The 22660-nt window shown below is 31.9% G+C and overlaps 3 protein-coding genes across 4 annotated transcripts; 1 reads left to right on the top strand and 2 right to left on the bottom strand.

The window, feature by feature from the left end:
• Nucleotides 1–5: 5 nt before the first annotated feature.
• On the bottom strand, nucleotides 6–4143 carry LOC124537038 (carboxypeptidase B-like; the record flags this gene model as incomplete). Its single annotated transcript, XM_047113748.1, has 5 exons — nucleotides 6–269; nucleotides 663–809; nucleotides 2344–2440; nucleotides 3480–3605; nucleotides 3983–4143. Coding segments are annotated over 5 exons (795 nt in total), but the record flags the coding sequence as incomplete, so codon positions are not given.
• A 2691-nt stretch (nucleotides 4144–6834) lies between these two features.
• Nucleotides 6835–8834, top strand: LOC124537012 (carboxypeptidase B-like; the record flags this gene model as incomplete). The annotated part of the gene is made up of 8 exons (XM_047113718.1): nucleotides 6835–6952; nucleotides 7089–7268; nucleotides 7488–7621; nucleotides 7692–7852; nucleotides 7947–8072; nucleotides 8145–8250; nucleotides 8329–8475; nucleotides 8556–8834. Coding segments are annotated over 8 exons (1251 nt in total), but the record flags the coding sequence as incomplete, so codon positions are not given.
• Nucleotides 8835–9030: 196 nt separating this feature from the next.
• LOC124536988 (carboxypeptidase B-like) lies at nucleotides 9031–12239 on the bottom strand. 2 transcript variants are annotated; one of them, XM_047113685.1, is made up of 8 exons: nucleotides 11926–12239; nucleotides 11740–11826; nucleotides 11502–11635; nucleotides 10868–11028; nucleotides 10144–10269; nucleotides 9711–9816; nucleotides 9489–9635; nucleotides 9031–9308 (listed from the first exon to the last, which is right to left on the bottom strand). In XM_047113685.1, the coding sequence occupies exons 1-8, from the start codon at nucleotides 12080–12082 to the stop codon at nucleotides 9060–9062; spliced, it is 1167 nt and encodes a 388-aa protein (XP_046969641.1). In that variant the 5' UTR covers nucleotides 12083–12239; the 3' UTR covers nucleotides 9031–9059. The 2 variants fall into 2 exon arrangements, with proteins under 2 accessions (XP_046969641.1, XP_046969642.1); XM_047113686.1 differs by having other exon boundaries at nucleotides 9188–9308; nucleotides 9476–9635.
• Nucleotides 12240–22660: the final 10421 nt, after the last annotated feature.

Genomic DNA, 22660 nt, shown 5'->3' with positions numbered 1-22660 from the left:
ATATATTAATAATTATCATCGTCACTTTTAGTTTTGTTATCAATATGGTCCATTAGCGCTTTAACACTGTTTAATATTGCTCTACCAGTCTCTTCTATTTCTTCTTTCGGTAATCTGAATCTATGTTTCTTACTTGTCAACTCTATTAGATAGCAATAAGGTATGCCAGCTTTGCCGTAACTCCAGTCATTGCTTGTACCAGCGGCTCCGTACATCACATCTCTTGATATTCCTACCTTATATGTATTTCCACTGCTTTCATATATAGCCTACACAAATGTATTACAGAAATGAATGAATGATTATAAAAAACATTTTTTGAAAATATTAACTTGAACGTTGTGATGAAATTTTCAATTTATATTATTTTATTTTTTAATGATGATGTGATTTGTCTTGTCCAATCAGCCAGGGTGACCTTTACCAAAAGAGGCAATATATTACTTTGTTAGTGTGGTCATAAAAACAAGTTGACCTGTAATATTCTTAGACCTGAAAGCTTTCAGGTGCAGGATATACGTGCTCTACGTCCTTTTTTAGGTACAGGAGTGTTAAAATTTGAGGAGTTTTAATAACCCAGCGTAGTTAAAGCCAGTTAAGTGAGGCAGCCAAATAGAAGCGATACCTTAATAAAAATAGTAATAAAAAAATAGGTTATTGACCTTAGACATGACAGTAGCTCCTTCTAGTAATCGCACATAGTCGGGACAGAGCTCATCTCTGTACGCGAATGGGAACAGTATGACTTGTCCATAACTATGGAGGGTGATATACACTTGGAAAGGAATGCCGGATTTATATAATATATCCTAAAAATATAAAGGCACTTAGTTAACGAGTTTCATTTATTATTAATGGTGTTTAATAATAGGATTTCTACTAGGTTTAATAAAGTACTTCAAAATGTTGATTTTTTAATAAAGGGTACCAAAAATATATATATTTCGGCAAAACAAACACGTTTTCTTGCCATAAAATTTAAGTTATTTTGTATGTTTTTAATCCTGCAAGAACGCTCATTTTGGTGACGTCATAATGATGAAAACAGCAGTCGTCTATATACCGTCACTCATTCGACGTTGACAGCTATAAATGTTGGTGTTTTTTCGGGAAAATAATGAATTACAATCGCTATCGTTGCTGTGTAATGTACAAATAATAGCAGAAAAACTCCAGAAAAGTTATTTATCTAAGTGCTAGACGATATTGAAATGGCCGATATTGCCCATCTGACGTCACAATGGCGGTCCGTGTTTTAGGTCACCTGATTTATAGACTTAAAATTACTATTTAGTTATTTTATTGATATCTTATCATACTAGATAAATATCTTATAGCTTGAGAGTAAACAATTTAAAACTGAAACTTTGATTGATAGAACTTTTTGTTGGTCTATCACTATTAATACTCAGCAGTTCTTCCGTTACTCGTCAATTCCGGGCATTTACGGGTCAGGTTTAAGGGCTAGTGAAACAGTGTAGCACCTCAGGTTATTGATGTTAAAATAATGATCTTGCAGTTCCAATGTCTATGTCTGTCAGTGAAACCACTTAAAATCAGGTGTTCTCTTCGTTCATCTCATAAATTAAATCATAAATAAAAAACGGTCTTGTGCTTCCTTGACTTATGCACAAAAAACATATGTGGTTTTTAAATATGATCAATATTTTCTGCTGTATTATTTTCCTGATAACATGATACCTAGTAGTCGTATTTGGGTTTCAAGATGATTCTAATTACACATCGATACAAATATTCTTATTTTTAAGTTAGGTTCTCGACACGGTTCTACGTCGAGTAAGTTTTATGATACAAATAATCTGAAAACGTTGATTATAATTCCGTAGAGTTGTAAGTTAGTAAATTAATTAAATGCAACAGAATGTTATAAAACCGTAGCAGTGAAATTGATTTACGACTAAAACCTGTTTGCAGTTTAATCTCTGCGTCCAACGTCGATGACACGATTTCGGTATCAACGGCACATTACAGCTAAATGACGTTGGATTTACATTTACCTGTATTAATATATTGGACTTTATTACATGCATCACTTTGCTTTCACGGATCAATAACAAAAACAAATCGTTTATCCACTTAATTTTAAATTATTGCTGCAATAAACGCATTAGGAACTACTTGCATACAACATTAACCGAGACACAGAGATAGGCAACACTATTTAAAACGTAATTTATATTTGTATATTCTTACTTGTAACTTACTTTATCTGTGGATAACATTTAAAGATTTTAGATTTTCTGAATAATTCCAACCTAATTACTTAATCATGTAACTTTTATTTGTTAACTAATAAATAGCAACTATAAAAATAGCTCTTACTCTTATAGCACACGACTCGGGCTCCGAGAATGGTACAGGGCCTCGATAGAAAGCATTTGTTGGATTGTCCGAAGATCCTTTGCCGCCCCATCCATAGCTAAAAGTAATACACATGTTATGCTGGATAATTTTCTCCTTCAAAAATTGTCCTTGTCATATATTTCATATAACTCGCGATTAATATATTTATTTAATGGGCATGAAATACTTAATTTTTTACTAAACAAAGCTACCATACAAGCATATATAATAACCATTCAAGCTGTTGGAAGTAATAATGTATTATTAATTGTAATATTATCGCTAACATATAGATACTAAAATTTTATTTTATATTTCTTTATCTAATCAAAGAGCGATACTTATTTATTTTAAAACACTTTTTGTAGTAACAAATTGATTCATATATAAAAATAAATAGTTTTAACGTTTCTGGTAATATATAAATGCAAAGGTATATTTTTGTTGCTTTTTCAAAGCTATAGCACGTAGCTAAATTTGATGATACTTAGTATAAAGCTAACTAAAGTTCGAGCAAGGGCATGTTAGAGGCCACATAAAGAAGTTACTTTTTATGCCTACAGTCAACTTATTAAACGTGAGCGAAACCGCAGGCGAATTAAACTAATACTGCTTATAAAAAAGAAAGCAATATATAGCAATAATAATTGGTGGTAGGGCTTTGTGTAAGCCCGTTTGGGTAGGTACCACCCACTCATCAGTTATTCTACCGCCAAATAACAGTACTTAGTATTGTCGTGTTCCGGTTTGAAGGGTGAGTGAGCCAGTATAACTACAGGCACAAGGGACATAGCATCTTAGTTCCCAAGGATGGTGGCACATTGACGATGTAAGCAATTGTAATATTTCTTACAGCGTCATTGTTTATGGGTGATGGTGACCACTTACCATTAGGTGGCTCACATGCTCGTCCGCCAAACTATATTATAAAAAGAGCAATACACCGAAAAATCATGGAGGACCAAAAACTTACTGTAATAATACAAAGACCTTCTACATAAAATAGCTAATGGTCAAATTTCCATTATATCTTTTAATAATCTCAACATTTTCGATACTCTTTTTTTATAATTTGATGTATTTTTAAATTTTCTGATTATATTATACATAAGTACCTAAAATTTCTGTTAAGATCAACTCCAACACATTGCCCACCAAACCAGGCTCTATTTTTTCGCCACATACGATCGACGGTGTGCGAGTATTCATAGCCGTCGGGATTAACAACTGGATGAAAATACCTGTGAATTGAAATATTGTAATTATAGCGGCAGACTATTATTATATAAGCTCTGTCTATCGGAATAATTAATGTTTAAAAATTTGGTTTTATTTAAATAATTATTAACACAACGATTTATTTGCAGTATATAGGTAGTTCTTATAATATGATGATGATTTTCAATCATGTTGTATAATACTTATACTGTTTAGAATTGATTCCAACTAATCTTGATACTTTCACTGAAAAGAAACGTGTATGCTTACAGATATCAAAATACCTTTTAGCAAAGTAATATAATTTTTTATATTGTTATTATCAAGTAGGTTAGAGTTATGATACGTATTTGTTCGCGTAAATAACGAAAATAATGTTGATAAATATCACAATATTTACCAGTCTTTATTTGTCATACTGCTTGGTAATGTCGCGAAATTTCGTACGATATGATCAGAAATGTACGTAGCGACGGCGGGTGCGATCCATTCACGTGCATGTATTCCTGCATCCATCCACACAGCCGAATTACTTGCATTACTGTTTGATACCTTCAGAATCTATAAAGAATTAAAATAATAACTTCTTTAAATGGTAACATAAAAGTGAATTCTGTCAGGATGTAACTTATAAGCTATGTATAATCTCTTTAAAATACTTTGCCTTCAATTTTCTGCCCTCTACAGATTTTCCAATGACTCCTACTGTACATATCGATGGAAAATCATACTCCAGATCATCTAAGAACGAATGTATTACATTCAATCGATGATATTCAGTCCAATTTAATTTTTGGCGTGCCTGGTCTATACTTTTCTCTAGAATAGATAAAAATATACAATGGTATAATATTTATAAACTTGGAACTATTATATTCAAACTCTTTTTGTAAGTTAATTCAACTTCGTACTTTCAGCTGTGTCAAATTCCTTGTTGTGATCGCTTTCGGGTTTTAATGTTGACTTTAATACTGATTCTTCTTGTAGAGTTTCCTTACAACACGATTCGGATTTTATTTCTTCTTTTGGAGTTTCTATATCATTTTCAAATTTCTTATCAAAAAGGTATCCCTCATGACTTATTTGCGATCCTTCATCAATCACAAAATGTACATTCGTTTTATTATCAATAAGTTGTACATTAGTTCCAATATCTTTCACATCATCATTATAAATATAAGGATCCAAACAACTCATATCAATAATGGGACATGTGTGGTCTCTGCTGTAAAAATTTTTTACACCACTCATTATATTTTTAAGCCAAGTATAGATTTTATAACTGAGAACTGCCTTTTATTTTACTGTATAAATATTTATAGCCGGTTGTTTTCATTTTAACCACAAATTTATTCAAGCTATTGCATGATTAACTATTAAAGTATGTTAGGTATCTGTTACGTAATCATACTGATAGCAATTGTGTTATTTTGACGATTTTGTGAATTGTGACACAATGTAATTCAATTTCTCTGTTTAATGACATCATCTGCACATTTAACTGCAATTAATTCTGGCAACGTCACGTAGCATTGAGCAGGCCATAAATAAAATTAAACTTTTTTAATTATAATCTTAGTTACATTTTAAAACTGAATTATGTCCAAACAAGCAATTCAAGTATGCAAGTTTTTGATAGACTTTTATGTAATTTATAACAATAATAAATTGAATCAAAAAATTATGTAAGTTCTATATAAAATGTAAGAAGTATATCAACTTTTACGATAGTATTTGTGCGATTTTTTTATCATTGAATTTTAGAACTAAAATAAAATAACTATAAAGGGATCCCGATAAATCTAACAAGCGAGTAACAAGCTAGAGGGAGGCTGGAGGCGCAATTAAAAAGATAAACGCGTGTAAGACGAAGTCGAGGCGACATTTGGGTGGGGGCGTTTGGGGACCGCCGTCTGGTTAGCGGGTTACCATGAGACCTACCCCTACTAATGTTTTTTATTTCACTACGAATGTTTTAAATTAGAAGATTGTGTAATATCTACACATTTTGGAATACAAATTTATAATAATTAGATGTTGAAGTATGAAAAGTAGTATGTATATTGTTTTAATTCCTGCCATCATTCGCAAAGTAAGACCAAATGTAGACTTACACAATTCTACAGTCTCAAGTCTTCTTTGTGTAATTTGTTACATATGTCTGTTTCTTTTTCAGAAACTATATTATGTTATTCGCTTAGTATTGGAAAGAGAAAATTATTATCATCAATATAATTTTGCAACTATGCAAGGTGTGCGATTTTATCATGCAACCGTTGCCAGAAATTTTCGTCAACCGTTTTATTGTCCTGGGGGGAGGTCGTCTCACACTACTTTCGCCTAAACGTAAGAAGCGCCTCCACGAGAGAACTATTTTAGATTCGTACGGGCTATGCCAGTTATTACTGTTTTCCACAAATTATGTTTTATATTATCCAGGAAAATATAATTTAAAATTGTAGCTGTACGGTTTCTAGGCTCAATTGTCCATTGTTCAAACTGATTTTTTAGAGATTAAAGTATAAAAGCAATAATTTGAAAACATGGTTTTAATTCTTTTTTATATAAATGAAAAGGTCATTTAATTATCGTTTAGAATAAATAAGATTTATATGCATCTTAAATTATAATTATTTAACTAAGGTTACGTGAATAGAAAGTGAGAAAAGAAATAGTAACCCATGGTAAGGTATTTTCATTAAAAGGGAGTGCATAGGCGAGGGACGGAGAGGCGTTTACTGAAAATATCTGATTACATCTAATTATCGAGCGAGTGGCGCGGCTCTTAGCGCCTTAGCTCTTTGAGCCTTCTTGATTACATGGCTATTGTTTGCTCACATTTTTGCGACTGAGGAGTTTTCGATGGCAAACTCTGTATCAGCTTGTGCAAATTATAAAATCAAAGCTGTTAGGATAATAACTTATTTTAATATAACATTTAAGAAAAACATAATGATAATTTTTAATTTATTTTGTTAAACTTTTGCTGTTAACAGAAACAATATGAATTTGCCGACATAGTTATCTCATCTTAGCTTGAATTACAATTACCTAATTCTGTAATAGTTTTAACTTAAATATATAGTGAAAATTGGTATTTTAAGAAATGTAATTGGATAATTGAAAATAAACACCCAACTCTATTAGGCTATGGTTGAGTAGTACAAAAATAAAATAATATCTTGCGATTTGTTTTCTGTCAATTATGTCAAAATTCTAGTGACTATATAGAAACCTAAAAAAAAATTTTAAATTACCGTTTATAATTTGGCAAAAGTGGCACGAAAGGGCAGTCGATATCAAATATGGGACGTAAAATGCGTAAAAGAAGGACAAAAATTATTTTTGAAAAATTTAGATAACAAAGGCGGTAAGTTTTCTTCGCGATAACTGAAATCATGACATGACATGATATCTTTTAAAGATGCGATATATGCAGACTTTGGTGCCTTTTGCAATACATGAGTGCATTTTCTTAATTTTTTTGATTAATATTTTTATTTCAGCTATTAGCATCTGCAAGGAAGGGACGATTGCTATGGACGTAATGGTGGATGCGAATCGAAAGATGCAAGTTGAGAAATTGCTTCGTGACAGAGATATAGAATTTGAGGTTACGGGCACCGACGGATCGCGTAACAAAAGTCCCACCACCGGTTACCTGAGTCCAAGACCAAAGTCGCCAAGTAAATACATTATGCATTAAATATACATTGGGTTTCTATCAATTTTATGCGGCATAATTTAGTTATAATTGATATATAGTTCCTGTACATTGAAGGCGATGGTGATTAGATGTGTCGCTGGAAGATTTGTAATTTGTAGACAATAATTCAAATCTACAACAGATTGAAATGTATAAGATGATAAATTACAATTTTTTTTACTTTGACTTGATTTTCCAGAACGCATACTGGATTGGAAGGATTTTTATCCCCTAAACGTAATCTACAATTTCATGGACAATTTAGAAATTCAATATCCTTCATCGTGTTCCGTGACGTCTATAGGTCAGTCAGTGGAAGGTAGAGATATAAAGGTTGGTAAGAAAATACTATACTTGACCCAGTGTATTATTACGTAATGAAGTAATTGTTACTTGTTCACAGATGTTAAAAATTTCTAATAGTAACGCTGGCAATTGCGGTGTATGGATAGATGGTGGCATTCATTCGCGTGAATGGATTACTGTATCTGTCGTAACTTATATTGCTGATCAGTTTGCAAGGAATTTAGACAACCTACCCGAAAGTATAACTAATAAAGATTGGTATATTCCAACATTTATGTTTTCATGACCTAAATTTTTACTTATAGTGTTCTAGCGTTGGGTACTAATAAAACTAATTGGTATTGTTTTGCAGGTATTTTCTTCCTGTTGTGAATCCTGATGGATATCATTATTCTCACACCAATGAACGCATGTGGCGAAAGAACAGAGCTCGTGTTGGGAGCTCAATTTTTGGTGTTGATCTCAATAGGAATTTTGGGTATATAAGAATTATTTTCTTAAGAAATTTGTAGACATTTTTGGTATTATATTAACACAGGTTTTTGTTCAGGTATTATTGGGGACGAGGTGGACTAGATACTTCTTCTGAAGATCCAAGTCATATTAACTATAGGGGTACCGAACCATTTTCGGAACCAGAAACTGCTGCAATCAAGGTGGTTTAATATATGGTTTAGATATACATAGTTAACTACATTTTAATTATTTGTTTAATTTACTGTTTTTGATTACAGGATTTTATTTTATACTCCAGTACTCGCTTTAAGATATTCCTAACATTCCACGCGTATAGTGAGGTCATTAGTTTTCCGTGGTGTTTTACGGCTGACCCTTGTGCCGACTATGTTAACCTCCTGGAAGGAGGTACAACGATGTCTAAAGTAAATATTTAAAAAAAATAGCTATACATATATACTTAGTTTATATATTTTTTATTTTATAAAAATCTTTTTCTTTTCAGGCAATTTATAATGTTAATGGTCGCATGTATAAAGTTGGGAACTTTAAGGATTTAATGTATTTCGCAACCGGAACAAGCATTGACTGGAGCTATGGTACTGCGCGTATTCCATTTTCTTATTTAGTAGAACTAAGGAGCAGACAACACAAGTTTCTATTACCTAAAGAGGAAATTTTAGATTGCTGTAAAGAGATTCTACAAGGTGTAAAAGCGTTGGCTGAATTCGTTGATAAAAAGAAATGTTTAAATTGTAGCTTGTTTTATAATAAAAATTGTTAACATGTATTTTATTATTTACTAATTTAACATACATTATGTACATTGTAAAGTATTTAAAAAATATATAAATATAAATATCCCGATCGCTTATTATACAAGTAAATATTCCGTAAATTAAATATTTAATCATAATTGCGATTCGATTGTCATGAAACAAAATTTTCTTGTTTTTGATGAATTATATAGATTTGTGTCATAAATAAAAGCATTTAAATTTTTTTCTATCTAAATGCGTGAAGGTTGATCAACAAACTCCATTAAAGCCTGCACTGCCTTCCAGTTTTCATTACACGTATCCAGGATTTGGTCTCTTGGTAACCTGAACTTGTATTTCTTACTTCTTAATTCAATCATGTAGGTGTACGGAATTTTTGCAATGGCGTGACTCCAATCTATACTGGTACCACAGGCGTAGTATGTTAAATCTTTTGTGCTGCCCACTTTGTATATGATTCCGCTGTATTCAAATATTGCCTGGATGAAATGAATGAATTTATTATTATTAATAGTATTAAAATTGTTAAACATTTTTCAAATTATTTGGATAATTAAATTTTTGCGTGTAGTTTTAAGGTTTACCTACCATATTAAGGTAGGACAATTAGATCATGTTTGGTAAAGCTAATCTACTAGTTTCTTACGTGGACATGTTACCCTTGCCATAATCGCGCCACCTTCTAATAAACGCAGATAGTCTGCGCAAGGCTCGGTTTTGTAGCCCCACGGGAATATAATCAGCTCATAGTAGCTATGAAACGATAGGAACACTTTGAAAGGTGTCGACGAACTCAATATGGTATCCTAAAAATTTTATTAAATTTAAAACCTTATAATGTTCATTTTTTTATTTTATTCTTTTATGAAATATATGTTTACCCTGACAGCTGCTGTTTCAGGTTCCGAGAAAGGCGCGGGTCCTCTATAAAATACATTATTTGGCATGTCCGAGGAACCTTCTTCACCATTGTTTCCCCAGCCGAAACTACAAAAAAATATTAAGTACTAAAAATAATATAAATAATTTTGGTTTTCAGTAACGTTTTGTGTTCATATCTCTTTAATTTCAGAGTTATTACTTATATATTCTATCTTGATTTGACTTTTTTTTGAAAAATATTTTTAATTACTTCTTATTTAAATTACAAGGCATATTAACATCCAGTCCAAGAGCAAGCAAGCGTGTACAATTACAATTATTACGTGTATATACTTTTTAAACATCAGTACAGACGTGATCACTGATGACTTAGCAGGTCATTTCTATATTTTCTTAAAGTAAACTGACGTATGTATACATTTAAACAAGAACCTAAAATTTCTGTTGAGATCAACTCCAACGATCTCGCTATCGTGTCGCGCTCGATTCTTCCTCCACATACGGTCTCTTGTGTGTGTGTACACATAGCCGTCTGGGTTCAGCACTGGAACTATATACCTGCACGAAATTGATTAAATAAGTTACTTAATAAAAATAGTCTTTTTGTATTCACTTTTATGATACCGTCTTACATTTTGTTTGTTCGGTTAATATTCTACAAGTGAATGAACTCGTATACTCATCTAATACGAAAGTTTCCAAATCGAAAGAACTTCAGCAGTTTCGTCAAAGTTAATTTTTTCTCAGGATTTCGCTCGATTTGTCTTCATACAGATCTCTTGTTATTTTTGTGTATTTTAAACTTATATTAATTGAATATATAATATTAATATCATCATTGATATGAGATGAAATAAAAAAATATGCGAGGAAACCTACATGCCGGCGGGTGAAAATCTACCCTATACGTATTCAGTTAACAAATATTGTGATTTGGAGTACCTTGATGGAATAATATCAAGAACTTGGTCAAACAATGGCTCAGCAATCTTAAGAGTGTTACTTTTACTGTAAACCTTTATTGATTTTATAAACCTTAAATATATAAAGTACTAAAAACATTTCATTGTTGCGACGAATAGTTTGGTACTTAAATTAGAAAGAAGTGTATGGGATAATATGTTTTACAATAATTTTAAGTAACAAACTAAGTTACCAATCTTTATTAGTAATAGAAGAGGAGGTGTTCTGAAAGTTCCTGACAATAATATCGGCAAGATAGGTCACAACAGCTGTTGTAATCCACTCTCGTGAATGTATGGATCCGTCTAACCACACTGCAGCATTGGTCGCGTTGCTATTCGATATCTTCAGCATCTACCATAGAAGAAGAACAAGCATTAGAAAAAACATTCCATTTATTTATCATAATATAATTCTATTTATCTATACATATAATAAAATTGAAGTGTATGTTTGTAATATTAAAATAGCTCTTTTTTACTCAATGCATGTTTATGTATACACGGTACATATACCAAAATAACATGTGTTACAATTTTTGTCTATCTGTTTGTTCCGGCTAATCTCTGGAAGGGTTGGATGGATTTTGACGGGACTTTCACTGGCAGGTAACTGATATAATAAGGAGAAACGTAAGCTACAATATTATTTCTTTTTTGTTAAATTCAAATGCGTTACAAGGTCGCGGGCACAGCTAATTGTTCGTAAAATCAGTGTCTGTTTTAGGAAAGCTACTAGAAAATGCAAGTGCAAAATATATTCCAATAAAGACACTACATTTAATATGTTTTTAATTATGGTGATACATAAATATTCTGCTTTAGTACCTTGATATCTCTACCTTCAACAGATTTACCGATAACATAAACGGTACAGATTGCTGGAAAATCCTTTTCTAATTCTTCCATAAAGGAATATATAACATCAAGTTTATGGAATCTTTTCCAATCCATTAACAGTACTGAAAGTTTTTTAATATTCATATCAATAAATAAATAAATGTTTCTTAATTTTTTTTAATTGCGTTAAAGGTTTTTTTTTATTTTCATTTAATATATTACTTACTTCTTCTTCTTCTTGGTCGTTCGGATGGAGCTATTTTTTTATTTTTACTTATGTATTTATGAATCATTCCGCTTGGTATATAATTTTCTACAATACGATAGTTTTGTTTATTATCATTTATTTAAAGATTTCTAGCTAAGCTTAAAGAATACGTCATAAATATATAAGATTAGGCATGTAACTAACTTGGGCTTACTAATGCACCCCTTCTCTTACGAATCGTCCTTGTTTGTGTACAACTTTCGGTTTTTTGAGTTACTTTTTTAGTTTCTTCTGAGGAGTCATCACTGCTAAAGAAATTATTTCGACGGAAGGCATCAACACTTTGTTCAGAATAATTCATTTTGACAATAAATTGATTGATCAACGGCAAACGAGACGGATGATTTATGTTTGTATTTAAATCGAATTTTTTAATTGTCAATGCATATTTGTCATCATTATGCAAATAGAAAAGATGAAACTGTTATTAACTTGAAAAAAAAAAACACTAAAATTTAGCACACAAAATAGTCTTCAGTTACCTAAATACAGAAAACAAGAAGACGCGACGAAATGACTGAATATGATTTAAGGGACAGATAAAGGCATAAAATATAATTATTCAAACGTTATTCTACAAAATAGGTTTTATATAATTACGCGTAAAACTTTTTCAAAAGGAGATGCTAATGAGACAGAAAACTAAAGTCAGTTAATAAATTTTCTAAAAATACGCAGTAGATAGTGGACTAGTAAATAAAATAAACTGCTCTGAGTAGTGAGTGAAACGTGAACAAATTTCGGTCTCGGATTAGAAAACCGCGGGCAGAAAACTGCGCGTCAACTGAGTCCGCGTCCGCTTGCAATCGCAATCATGATGTCACGCGCGGTGTTATTCTGGAATTTGTTATTTGACGTCCTTAATATAGAAGAATATAATAATATATAATTTCAGAGTTTTCAAATAAGGAGAAATGACTAAATGGTGGCACATAATTGGTTGTAATGTGTCAGGCAAAAGTAGCCTTCAATAAAGATATCCTTTATAGAATTTCAAGTTTGCTTCATAAAAAAATTCATAAAATTCGGTTCAGAGGTTTGGTCGTGAAAAAGCGATAGCCAGACAGACAAACAGAGTTACTTTGACGTTTATAATATTAATATAGATTATTATTAGTTAAGTGTTCTCAAAAAATATAGCACTAAAAAACTAAAGTGTACTAACTTGTAATGTCGTGTAATCGATTTCTATAAATGTTTGATACGATTTAATTCTCATAGAAGAGGTCTTTGTGATATCTTTTTTAGTGTATGTAAACTTTTTTAATGATCAATTCTTCAATTTTTAGTACAATAACATACAGAAAGAGATTTAAAAAAATCCTTGGTAAAGTAATTTATCTAGTGGTAAGAAATCACAGGATGAAATTTTTTTGATGATGTCGAATTCGTATCGTATTAGAACCGAATTTTCTAATAGAATAAGTATCAAAACTTTTACAGTTCAACTTTGAACAGTCGGTGAGCGCAGTCCCGTTAATTGTAGACAAACGAGATTGATTGAAATGGACATGCAATTTCTAGCTACGTCGCTTTTTACATTCCTAATCGTGATTATGTGACAGGTAAAAAGTAGCTAAGGTAAATACAGTTCAAACAACGATATATTTAAGTAAGGTTTGTTAATGATTAGTTTTGGATGCTTAAATTTCAATAGATATTGTTTAAAATTATTGACTCTTGACTTTTGTACATAACAACTAGTGCGATTCTAATCTATGAAAATTGACAAAACTAAACCTAGAATAATCTTTTGGCAGATTCAATTTCTTAGAATTAATATTGATAATAACAGTTTTCATGACATCCTGTACTATATTTTTTTACGTCTTTAAATTATAGCATTTTATTTTTTATTATATAATGTATGATATGATATTAAATATTAGTGAGTATTAAATTGTGTTTTTTTTTAATATGTGTTTTTTTACGAGATACCTTTATCCATACTAGAACAAATAAAATAAAACAAAAGCGCGTGAAACTGAATTAAGCCGCCATTAATTTTTCTTTTTGCGTGGACTGTAAGGTCGATATTGGCGCGACTTGTAATCGGTTGAAAGTGTTATTTGGATTTGTAAACTCAACTGAGTAAGTAATTCTCGAATATATGTGATTTGGTGATTTATTTATGTTTTGAAGTAATTTAAATATATAAATAATACCAAGTTACTGTTTAATACACAGTGTTAAATTTATACTTAAGTTTAGCTTAAATTTAATATTCATCAAATGTTTAACCTTTATCCTAAATATTTGAAACAAGCAATTAACATAAATGGAATACATTTTAATTAACAATACTCATATAAGATGATAAAAATGCATCCAACGTTAATATCGTCTAAAAGGCGTGGGGGGAGGGTTCCGAGTTCGATTACCGGGCGATAATTAACACGATTACGCGGAGATAGTGGCGTGAAATGTCGACATCCCAACTAATTGAAATGTAAGGCATACGCTACATTGTTTGCCTTAAGATATTTGACTAAAGATGCTGTTACAATAATATACCAACGTATTATGTATGTTCACTCGTACTTACCTAAGTTTAATTATGTTACATATATGATGTATGTGTTATTCAAACATAATTTTAAAATGGCTTTATATATTTTTTTTTATTAATATTGTATATGATTAAATTATATTTAAATCGATACTAAGATTCGTTCGAAATGTACCCTGTAATACTATAAAAATCAGCAATAAACTCCATACGACTCGTATACGACAAATTAAAGCAGATAATCGAAAATAGTAGGTATAACCCTCTGGCCGTTAATTATTTAAATTTAATTCACAGTAAAAGCTACGATTTTTGTGTCTGGCAAGCTATTAAGTCTTGTCATTCATAAATTAGAAATAATAAAAAAACTAATAGTAGTAACGTATTTTTATCTATATTATCTAGTATAAAAAAATGTGTAGTTTGTACTTGGAACATCACTTCAGTGAAGACAATTACTCGCTATTCTAGTTAGAAGCATCCAGCGTGTTGCGCGTTGTGTGGAGAAGATTAGGTACATAGTTCGGTCTAGGTGATTGCACAAAGTGAACTGACTTTATCATCTCTACGCAGACTGTCTGCATTTGAATGGAGATATTTGATTCGATTTAGACACTTTGTTTAAATTATTTTGCACTGCTATCTAGAATATGATACTACGTTATTAAAGTCATTCCAAATATTTGTTATTAAAATATTTTTTGTATTACTTAATTGTTTTATGTTGGACATTACATAACCTTGGATAAAAAAAAAATATTCAGTATAGATTGTGTTAATGTTAGTATGAGGAAAAATACACCGGCTCACCGTCACGAATGCTGAGATAACTATCAAATTGGTTTTAGTTTAGAAAATTAGCCGTATCCCCAATAGATTAGCTTGTCGCTAACAGCATTCAAATACCCACTGAATTTTCTTATTTATTCGAGATTTTTTTGCTAGCTTGTATTGTTCATTGCAAAAAATGCAAATCATTTAAAATTATTAATTTATACTTAAAGATACATATTAGTAGTACCAATAAAATACTAATCCGAAAAGAAGTTAACATACAACTTTGTATGTGGATACCAACCACACCGGAGTATTTACTTAAAATCAGCGGTAGCCTCTACCATCATCTCTACGGCGGGCTCCACGGGACCGTTTCCACGTGCTACCATGACGCTCTCGCTAGGCCTACGTGTTAATTAATAAGTACAAAAAGATAGATATCTGAAGTTTAATTAAACTTGAGATAACCTAACTACATGAGTCACATTTGTGCTAAATGTTAAATTAAATCTAAGAACATTCTATTATCTAAAAATATGGACCACTGACGGTCAAATTAAATTTTTTGCCGGTCACTTATCTATGAAAAAAGAGAATGCTTTGAAACGAATGTACCGTGAGTCGTTTTAATGTAAGTCGATTTCGTGTAAACAACGCTGTCACTGGCTTCCTGCGCCGCTGGCGTGACAAAGAGAAGACGATTTCGCAGACGTGACTTACAATCTTATGCTTGAAACTTTGTACAGTTACAAACATGCCATGCATTCGTAATTAAATAAAATTTATGATACTATATTAGATGACAAATACGGATTTTCCTTTACTTTTCATATAACGTAAACGACAAACATGGCCGTCAGTTGAACTTCATATAATAGAATTTTATGGTTTTATATCTAATTTTCTCGGTTTTATATCTAATTAGAAAATCATTATCTTTCAATCTACCTATAATTGTCGACAGATTTCGATTGTTTTTTTCTTTTGATTGATTTAAGTAAATATATGACGGCGCATAGTGCGCCTTCTTGTTTTTCATACTGGTTGGAAAGAGTGTCAATGCGAGTGAAACGGCGCTCTAGTGAAGCGTTGCGTTGATGGTAGCGAGGCAGCCATCTTGAATGCGGTAACATTCAAAATTTCCCGCGCACCACGTATGCGACGAATCGCTTATTTCCGACAGTTTATTCTTTTGTAATAGATTCAGTGATTCGTATGTGTTTATGTATATTATATTTTAACAAAATTATATTTACGACTACTGCGTTATTATCTATGGCATTGATTTGTTTAATTTAAAAGAAAACCTGTTTAATTTTTTAACATAATTTAAATACACGCCCACTTATCATGAATTATCATGATATTGGCAAGAATATGTCTATAAATATCTATCATATATATAAAAGCTATCATTTTAAGTCGAGGTCTGTTGTCAAGTGTATGATAGCGCGATGTCATCGTCGAAACAGGGTCTTTCGAACAAATTGTTAGATAAAGGACGAATACAATACTTTAGTCTATGACAAGGATATAGAGGGAGACGGGTAGCATCAAAAAATTGTGCTTCCAATAAGGGACATCATTAATTCTCGCAGTCGGGCTTGTCGGGGGATTGCCTGCATTACTCTAATAGCTTCTGAGAAAAATAACGGATCAATATCCGGAGATCCGGCCGGCTTTTGTTGTGGTCGTTTATCTGCCCTGATTGCGTTTGAAGTCCCGTGTTTTCTCATCTGCTATCAAAACATTTCATATAATTGATTTTTTTTTTAATACTAGTTTTTATGTTTATTTAACTCAACTTCGGTCTAAGGATGTATTGAATAAAATAATTAAGTAAATATAAATAACGTTATAGAGTCGAGATGGCCCAGTGGTTAGAACGCGTGCAAACTCAGGCAAGCACCGCTGATTCATGTGCTTAATTTGTCTTTATAATTCATCTCGTGCTCAGCGGCGAAGGAAAACATCGTAAGGAAACCTGCATGTGACAAATTTCATAGAAATTCTGCCACATGTGTATTCCACCAACCCGCATTGGAACAGCGTGGTGGAATATGTTCTAAACCTTCAACTCAAAGGGAGAGGAGGCCTTTAGCCCAGCAGTGGGAATTTACAGGCTGTTGTTGTTGTTGTTGTAAATAACGTTCAAGTGACTCTCACAAATACCTGTGACATACTTTTTAGTGTCGAAATTTCTTGAAGTATAAAGATTTCAAAACTGGATCACGTTACTAATGTTGTTTCAATACATATTTAATTCAGTTGTTGTCATTAGCTATAAGAGTTAATCTTTTTTAAGAATGTTAAATAAGTACTTCTGCGAGGTACTAAAACTCTAATAGTCTTGTAAAAATCCCTCGAGTATCTAAGTATTTCTTTCAAATAATTATCCGAGAAAAACATCCGGATTTCTTGCGGAGTTCGTTAGGATCTTACGGGCCCTCCCTAAGTAGAATTAATGATTCCCTTTATTGAAAGTTCAATTTTTTGATTAGGGGCCGCGGCCTTTTCCCCGAACATTGTTCAAACACCGGATAACAGGGTTTTATTTGCATTCGGTCAATACTGATTTGATTTGATTTGTATAAAGAAACGGCGTTTTTATGAACAAGCAGTACAACAAGTCGCGATTAATTTTATTTTTAGGTAGTCGAATCTTAAAACACTATATTCTCTACAATAAATGTATTACAAGTATTTTGCTTCGGTTTGAAAGGTAACTGAAGCAGGTTCCCAAGGTTGGTGGAGCATTGATGATTTAAGAGAGCTCAGATGGCCCAGTGGTAATAACCAGTGCATCTTAACCGATGACTTCGGGTTCAAACTCAGGCAAGCACCACTATATATAAGTGCTTAATTGTGTTTATAATTCATTTCGTGCTCGGTGAAGAAAAAAATCGTGAAGAAATCTGCATGTGTCTAATTTCATCGAAAATATGCCACATGTGCATTTCACCTACCCGCATTGGAACAGCGTGGTGGAATGTATTCCAATCCCTCTCCTTAATGGGAGAGGAGGCCTTAGTCCAGCAGAGGGAAATTTACAGGCAGTTACTTTTTTACTTTTGATGATTTAAGAGATGGTACGTTCTTACCATCAGGTTGTATAGTACATGCCAGTCTGTCTAGAAATTGAAAGGTGTCACAGGTTTTACAATGAACCTGTGATAAAAGACTTTAAATAAATACTTTAATGTTAAAGATCAATTATTTCAATGAAAGATAGTTAGTTGTATTTGAATGGATACCTAAGTAAAGATTTATGACAAGACAAGATATTTAAGATTCCACCATTTTAACGATACGTCTACGAATTGAAGATATATGTGTTTAATAGACAGGTTCTTTTTATAGGATGCATTTCCGTTTATTGCGTATCACCATCAAACCTTCTCAATACGTTTATAGAATAGCCCAGTACGAATCCTACAGGCTATATAGACGTTACTTTTTGTCCTTACCAGTCTGCTGTCTGCACGTTTAGATTCTTTAAACTACTCAACGGATCTTAATGGAGTATTCATTAATAAATAGTAATTCAAGAGGAACTTTCATATTATTAGGTATCTTTCTTTTTATGTGTTATGCCCTCATTGTATCCGTGCGAACCCGGGGTGTGTAGCTAGTACAATTATAACAATTATAGGATATTCTGAAATATGTAAATGTCGGAATTTCTAATTAGCTGTATCATTATTAATAATTTTTTCGTTATTTAAAATTTTCTACTTTCACCATCATTAAAATTCTGAGTAAAGAGCGTTATACTACTGAGTGCACGTGTGTATAAATCCTATACCGAGTATATGCAAAGCTTTTTCTCCCATTCACGTAAATAAAACCTAGGTGTGATGAGGAGAACAATACTGTTATAAAAAATTCATAGATCGTACGTTCTTTTGTGTAGTTGTGTAGTCTTACAAATGGCAGGAGGCACGGTGGCCGAGTGCTGTAATCTGTTGGCGAGTGAGGCGAATGAAGCCAGTAAGGGCCAGCGCATACTGGTAGTTTGATGCTTATTCGATATTCAAATATTCAAATTACAAGTGACATATATTTTTTTAATATGTAAGTTCATTAAATATACAAAAGTTATAATAATAATAGCATAAGATGATATGAAATCATTTGAAAGATAGATTGAGTGGTATATTATATAGCGTTGTTGTAAATTGAAGGTGCGATTACTACTATATCTAAGCTACTGCTTGGATATAGTAGTAATGGGGTGGCTATTCAATAAAAAAATAAGTTTATCTAAGTTATCCATTTTATATAGGAGTTTTTAGTAGTAAAAGGTAACGTAATATTTTACAATATTAAACTGTTTTTAGTCAATACGTAATTTTTATACATCGCATTCACTTATTTTTTCGTTGTGTTCTGATAATGATTTTAATCGAACTGTCATTTTGATAGGTGTCTGCCGCCGCGGTTAAAACTAATATGAGGAAAAATAACAATGTTTTTTTAATTGTATTTATTCATAAAGAGGAAAAAGGAATGTCGGCTATGCATTTAATTGGCAAAATATTTTCTCATTCGTGTGTGTCGGTCCTGAGGCGAGTGGGGCGAGGCGGTCCAACGCGGCGGGAATCTAATTTGGTTCAGTAGTCGTCGCTCATTTGTTCAAATTACACCCCACGCCGACGCCGCCGGCCGAGACGCGTCGGAACTCGAGACGTCAGGCTGGATACGAGATTACAACCTTGTAAAATATACGAGTGTATCTCAATTGATACATTTTGTCTATAACGGTACACTTAAGCCTAGAATATTATAAAAAAATAATCGTAAAAAGTAATCTGTGGTAATGAATTTTCTTGGAATGCTTAGCTGAAAAATCTGCTATAACAAAATTCATTAAACTTCATTAAAGGGTTGTTTCGGAACTAAATAATAATAATAATAATATTATATAATAGTAATACGCATCGCAGTTTCAACTTTAAATTTAGGCTGACGTGATAAGCTTACATTTAATGTTCTTTGTATTGAAACTATAAATTATTTGTATATTTTCGTATTTGTATTTCGTAACGTCATTATCATTTGACATTTAAGTATAAATATATTTTTAATTGATTTTATTACATAACACTTTTATGGTCCTTCGTCCATACAGAACCCTGGTTTCAAAGAGGAACTCTAACTATTCATCCCCGGGGCTCAGCTTTTCTTTGTAAAACGATCTTTCCGGCTCCATTGTTGATTGCAACGCTTTGATGCGGCGCGAGCGGGTCAAATCATTCTCTCCTTAAGATTTTCCAAACACTCTAATTAATAAATTTTTATTTACAGCTGGTTTTATTTATGTATGTATTTAGCAAGTATGATTCATATTCGTGCTTGTAGATATTATTAGCAGTAATATGTAATTAAAGTATACGAGGGTTTTTAATTTCTAGTTGATTTATTTAAAGTTTGGTTTGATGTTATATTGAGAATATTTTCAACATGTAGAAGTATATAATTAATATCGTGCTGGGAAGAGACGGGAAACATCATGATCTACATGTATGGGGTGATATTCTGTTACACGTGCAGGCTCTCTGCTACCAACACTGCATTGTAGAATACGTTCTAAGTCTTCTCCTGAATAGAATATACGAAATTTTAAGCCCAGTCGGACCTAGTTATGTATTTTATATCATTTTTTTCACTTGTTGCGTGAGTTCGGAATTATTTGTAAATCATTAATATGTAAATTGAAATCTAATAGGCATGTAATGTCCAGTGCTAATAACCTCGTGTACCTTTTGTTTCAATACAACTACATAGCTCAGACATGTATTCTCACGGTGATTGACTTACGTAATGAGAACGGTCCAACGCCTTCCGGCTATACGTAGTAGCTTGTTAGATTGCCTATAGCTATTGTACGGGTATGTATAGAGCTTTACTCTGGCGTAAAGCATTTACACAAGCTTGGCTTATGTAATGGAATCGCTTTAGCACGTTTCAGCTGTATGCTTTTACATTATTAGTTTTCCTAAAGAAAACATTTATACAGATTACATTAACTTTAAGACTTTGAGAAATTCATTCAATTTAGACGTAATTTTTAAGCTTGGTAATTGATTTTAAATTTTGTGCTATTTAATTTAAGTGCTATAATTAATTGACAACAATTATTTTAGTTATAACTATTGGCAATTCGAATTGTAAATTTCGATTGCACGTTAGTTATCATTAAAGTAATAATATTCAGTATCTATCTATACATGCGTTAATTTATGTGTTGATGGCGAATAATTTTACATACAATCTCATATTGCAATATTCAGAGCTTACCTTCGTAATAAGCCACATTTTGATGTCGGTATGGAATATTAATAAAGTATTAAAATGTTCGGAGCGAGTTGTTTTCGTAGAATTTTAATGTTTGCCCTCGTTAGGCGATAATAAGGCGGGGCTGTATCAGTCAAATATTGATTTTGGAGCTCCTCATTGATTAGCTTAGCTTTTTACTGCTCCGATCTTGAGATTTTCGAGAAATTATTAAATAAAATATACGTATTTTATGATTTTAAAACCAGGACTAGGATTTTAGCGTTGAGATTTATTCATCGTTGTTGGTTAGAGCTTGTGGGACCACACATGTTTAAGATTATATACATTTATATTCATTTTATTTTATTATCTATTTCTCAGTTTTATGAATAACTTTGACGTATGGTTTTATTTTTGTTTCATGAATTATTATTTGTTGTTTTTGTTAAATTATAATTCAATAATAAATTTATTAAATTACAATTTTACTATATATTTCGTTATCGCTATATGATATTACGTTTTTTTTCCAAAGGATGTCTAGAATAGAAGAGAGATGATCTCCTAACGAGTCTCCTAGTCTTTCGTACGTATGTCATTTTGCTTTTATTTATCCCATTTGTTGCACAATAAGATATGTATTATAATTACTTGCTATGATACAGGTTAATAATTATATTTAAATAGATAACTATACATATATTTAAATATGACAGTTACAGTAAGTGTTTGGAAACATATATCAATTTATAATTAAAGTATGCCTGAACATTAAACCAAAATGGCACTTTTGATAGTTGCAGTTCGCATTGTTATATCCGTATCCGCGAGAACTTCGACAATATCCGACCTAACGTAACTAAATGTGTTTTATTCACCAGAACTAGAGACACCTCGTTCTTTCACTGTTCCTTTGCATTTAACGCAATTTAGAAGGTTTCGGTCGAATATGAAGGGCCTTGTGTGTGTGGTCGGGAGATGTAACCGTGGGGCGTGTTTTTGCTTTATGTTCCGTGAAATTTTATTGTCGCGGACGCGGTGTCGGCGTCGCGCCAATGTCATATAACCAAACATAGTTGGTAATAAATGACAAATTTTGAGTAATGAGATAGAATTATATAAGTTGTTTTTTTATTTCCGTAAATGTATTCAATTAGTATCGCACTAGGGCTAATCTCATAAAAGGTTTTATAGACGAACTTCTTACTTGTTACTGACCCGCTTGAATTGTGATAAATCAATATTTTTATTTGAAAATAATTTGGTAAAGTAACACCTAGTGTGTTAATTTCACGACATAATTGACCTTATGTA

The sequence above is a fragment of the Vanessa cardui genome, chromosome 17, assembly GCF_905220365.1.
Source record: "Vanessa cardui chromosome 17, ilVanCard2.1, whole genome shotgun sequence".
Classification (NCBI taxonomy): domain Eukaryota; kingdom Metazoa; phylum Arthropoda; class Insecta; order Lepidoptera; family Nymphalidae; genus Vanessa; species Vanessa cardui.
Note: the sequence above shows the minus strand (reverse complement) of the source record. Positions and strands in the feature narration are given on the sequence as shown.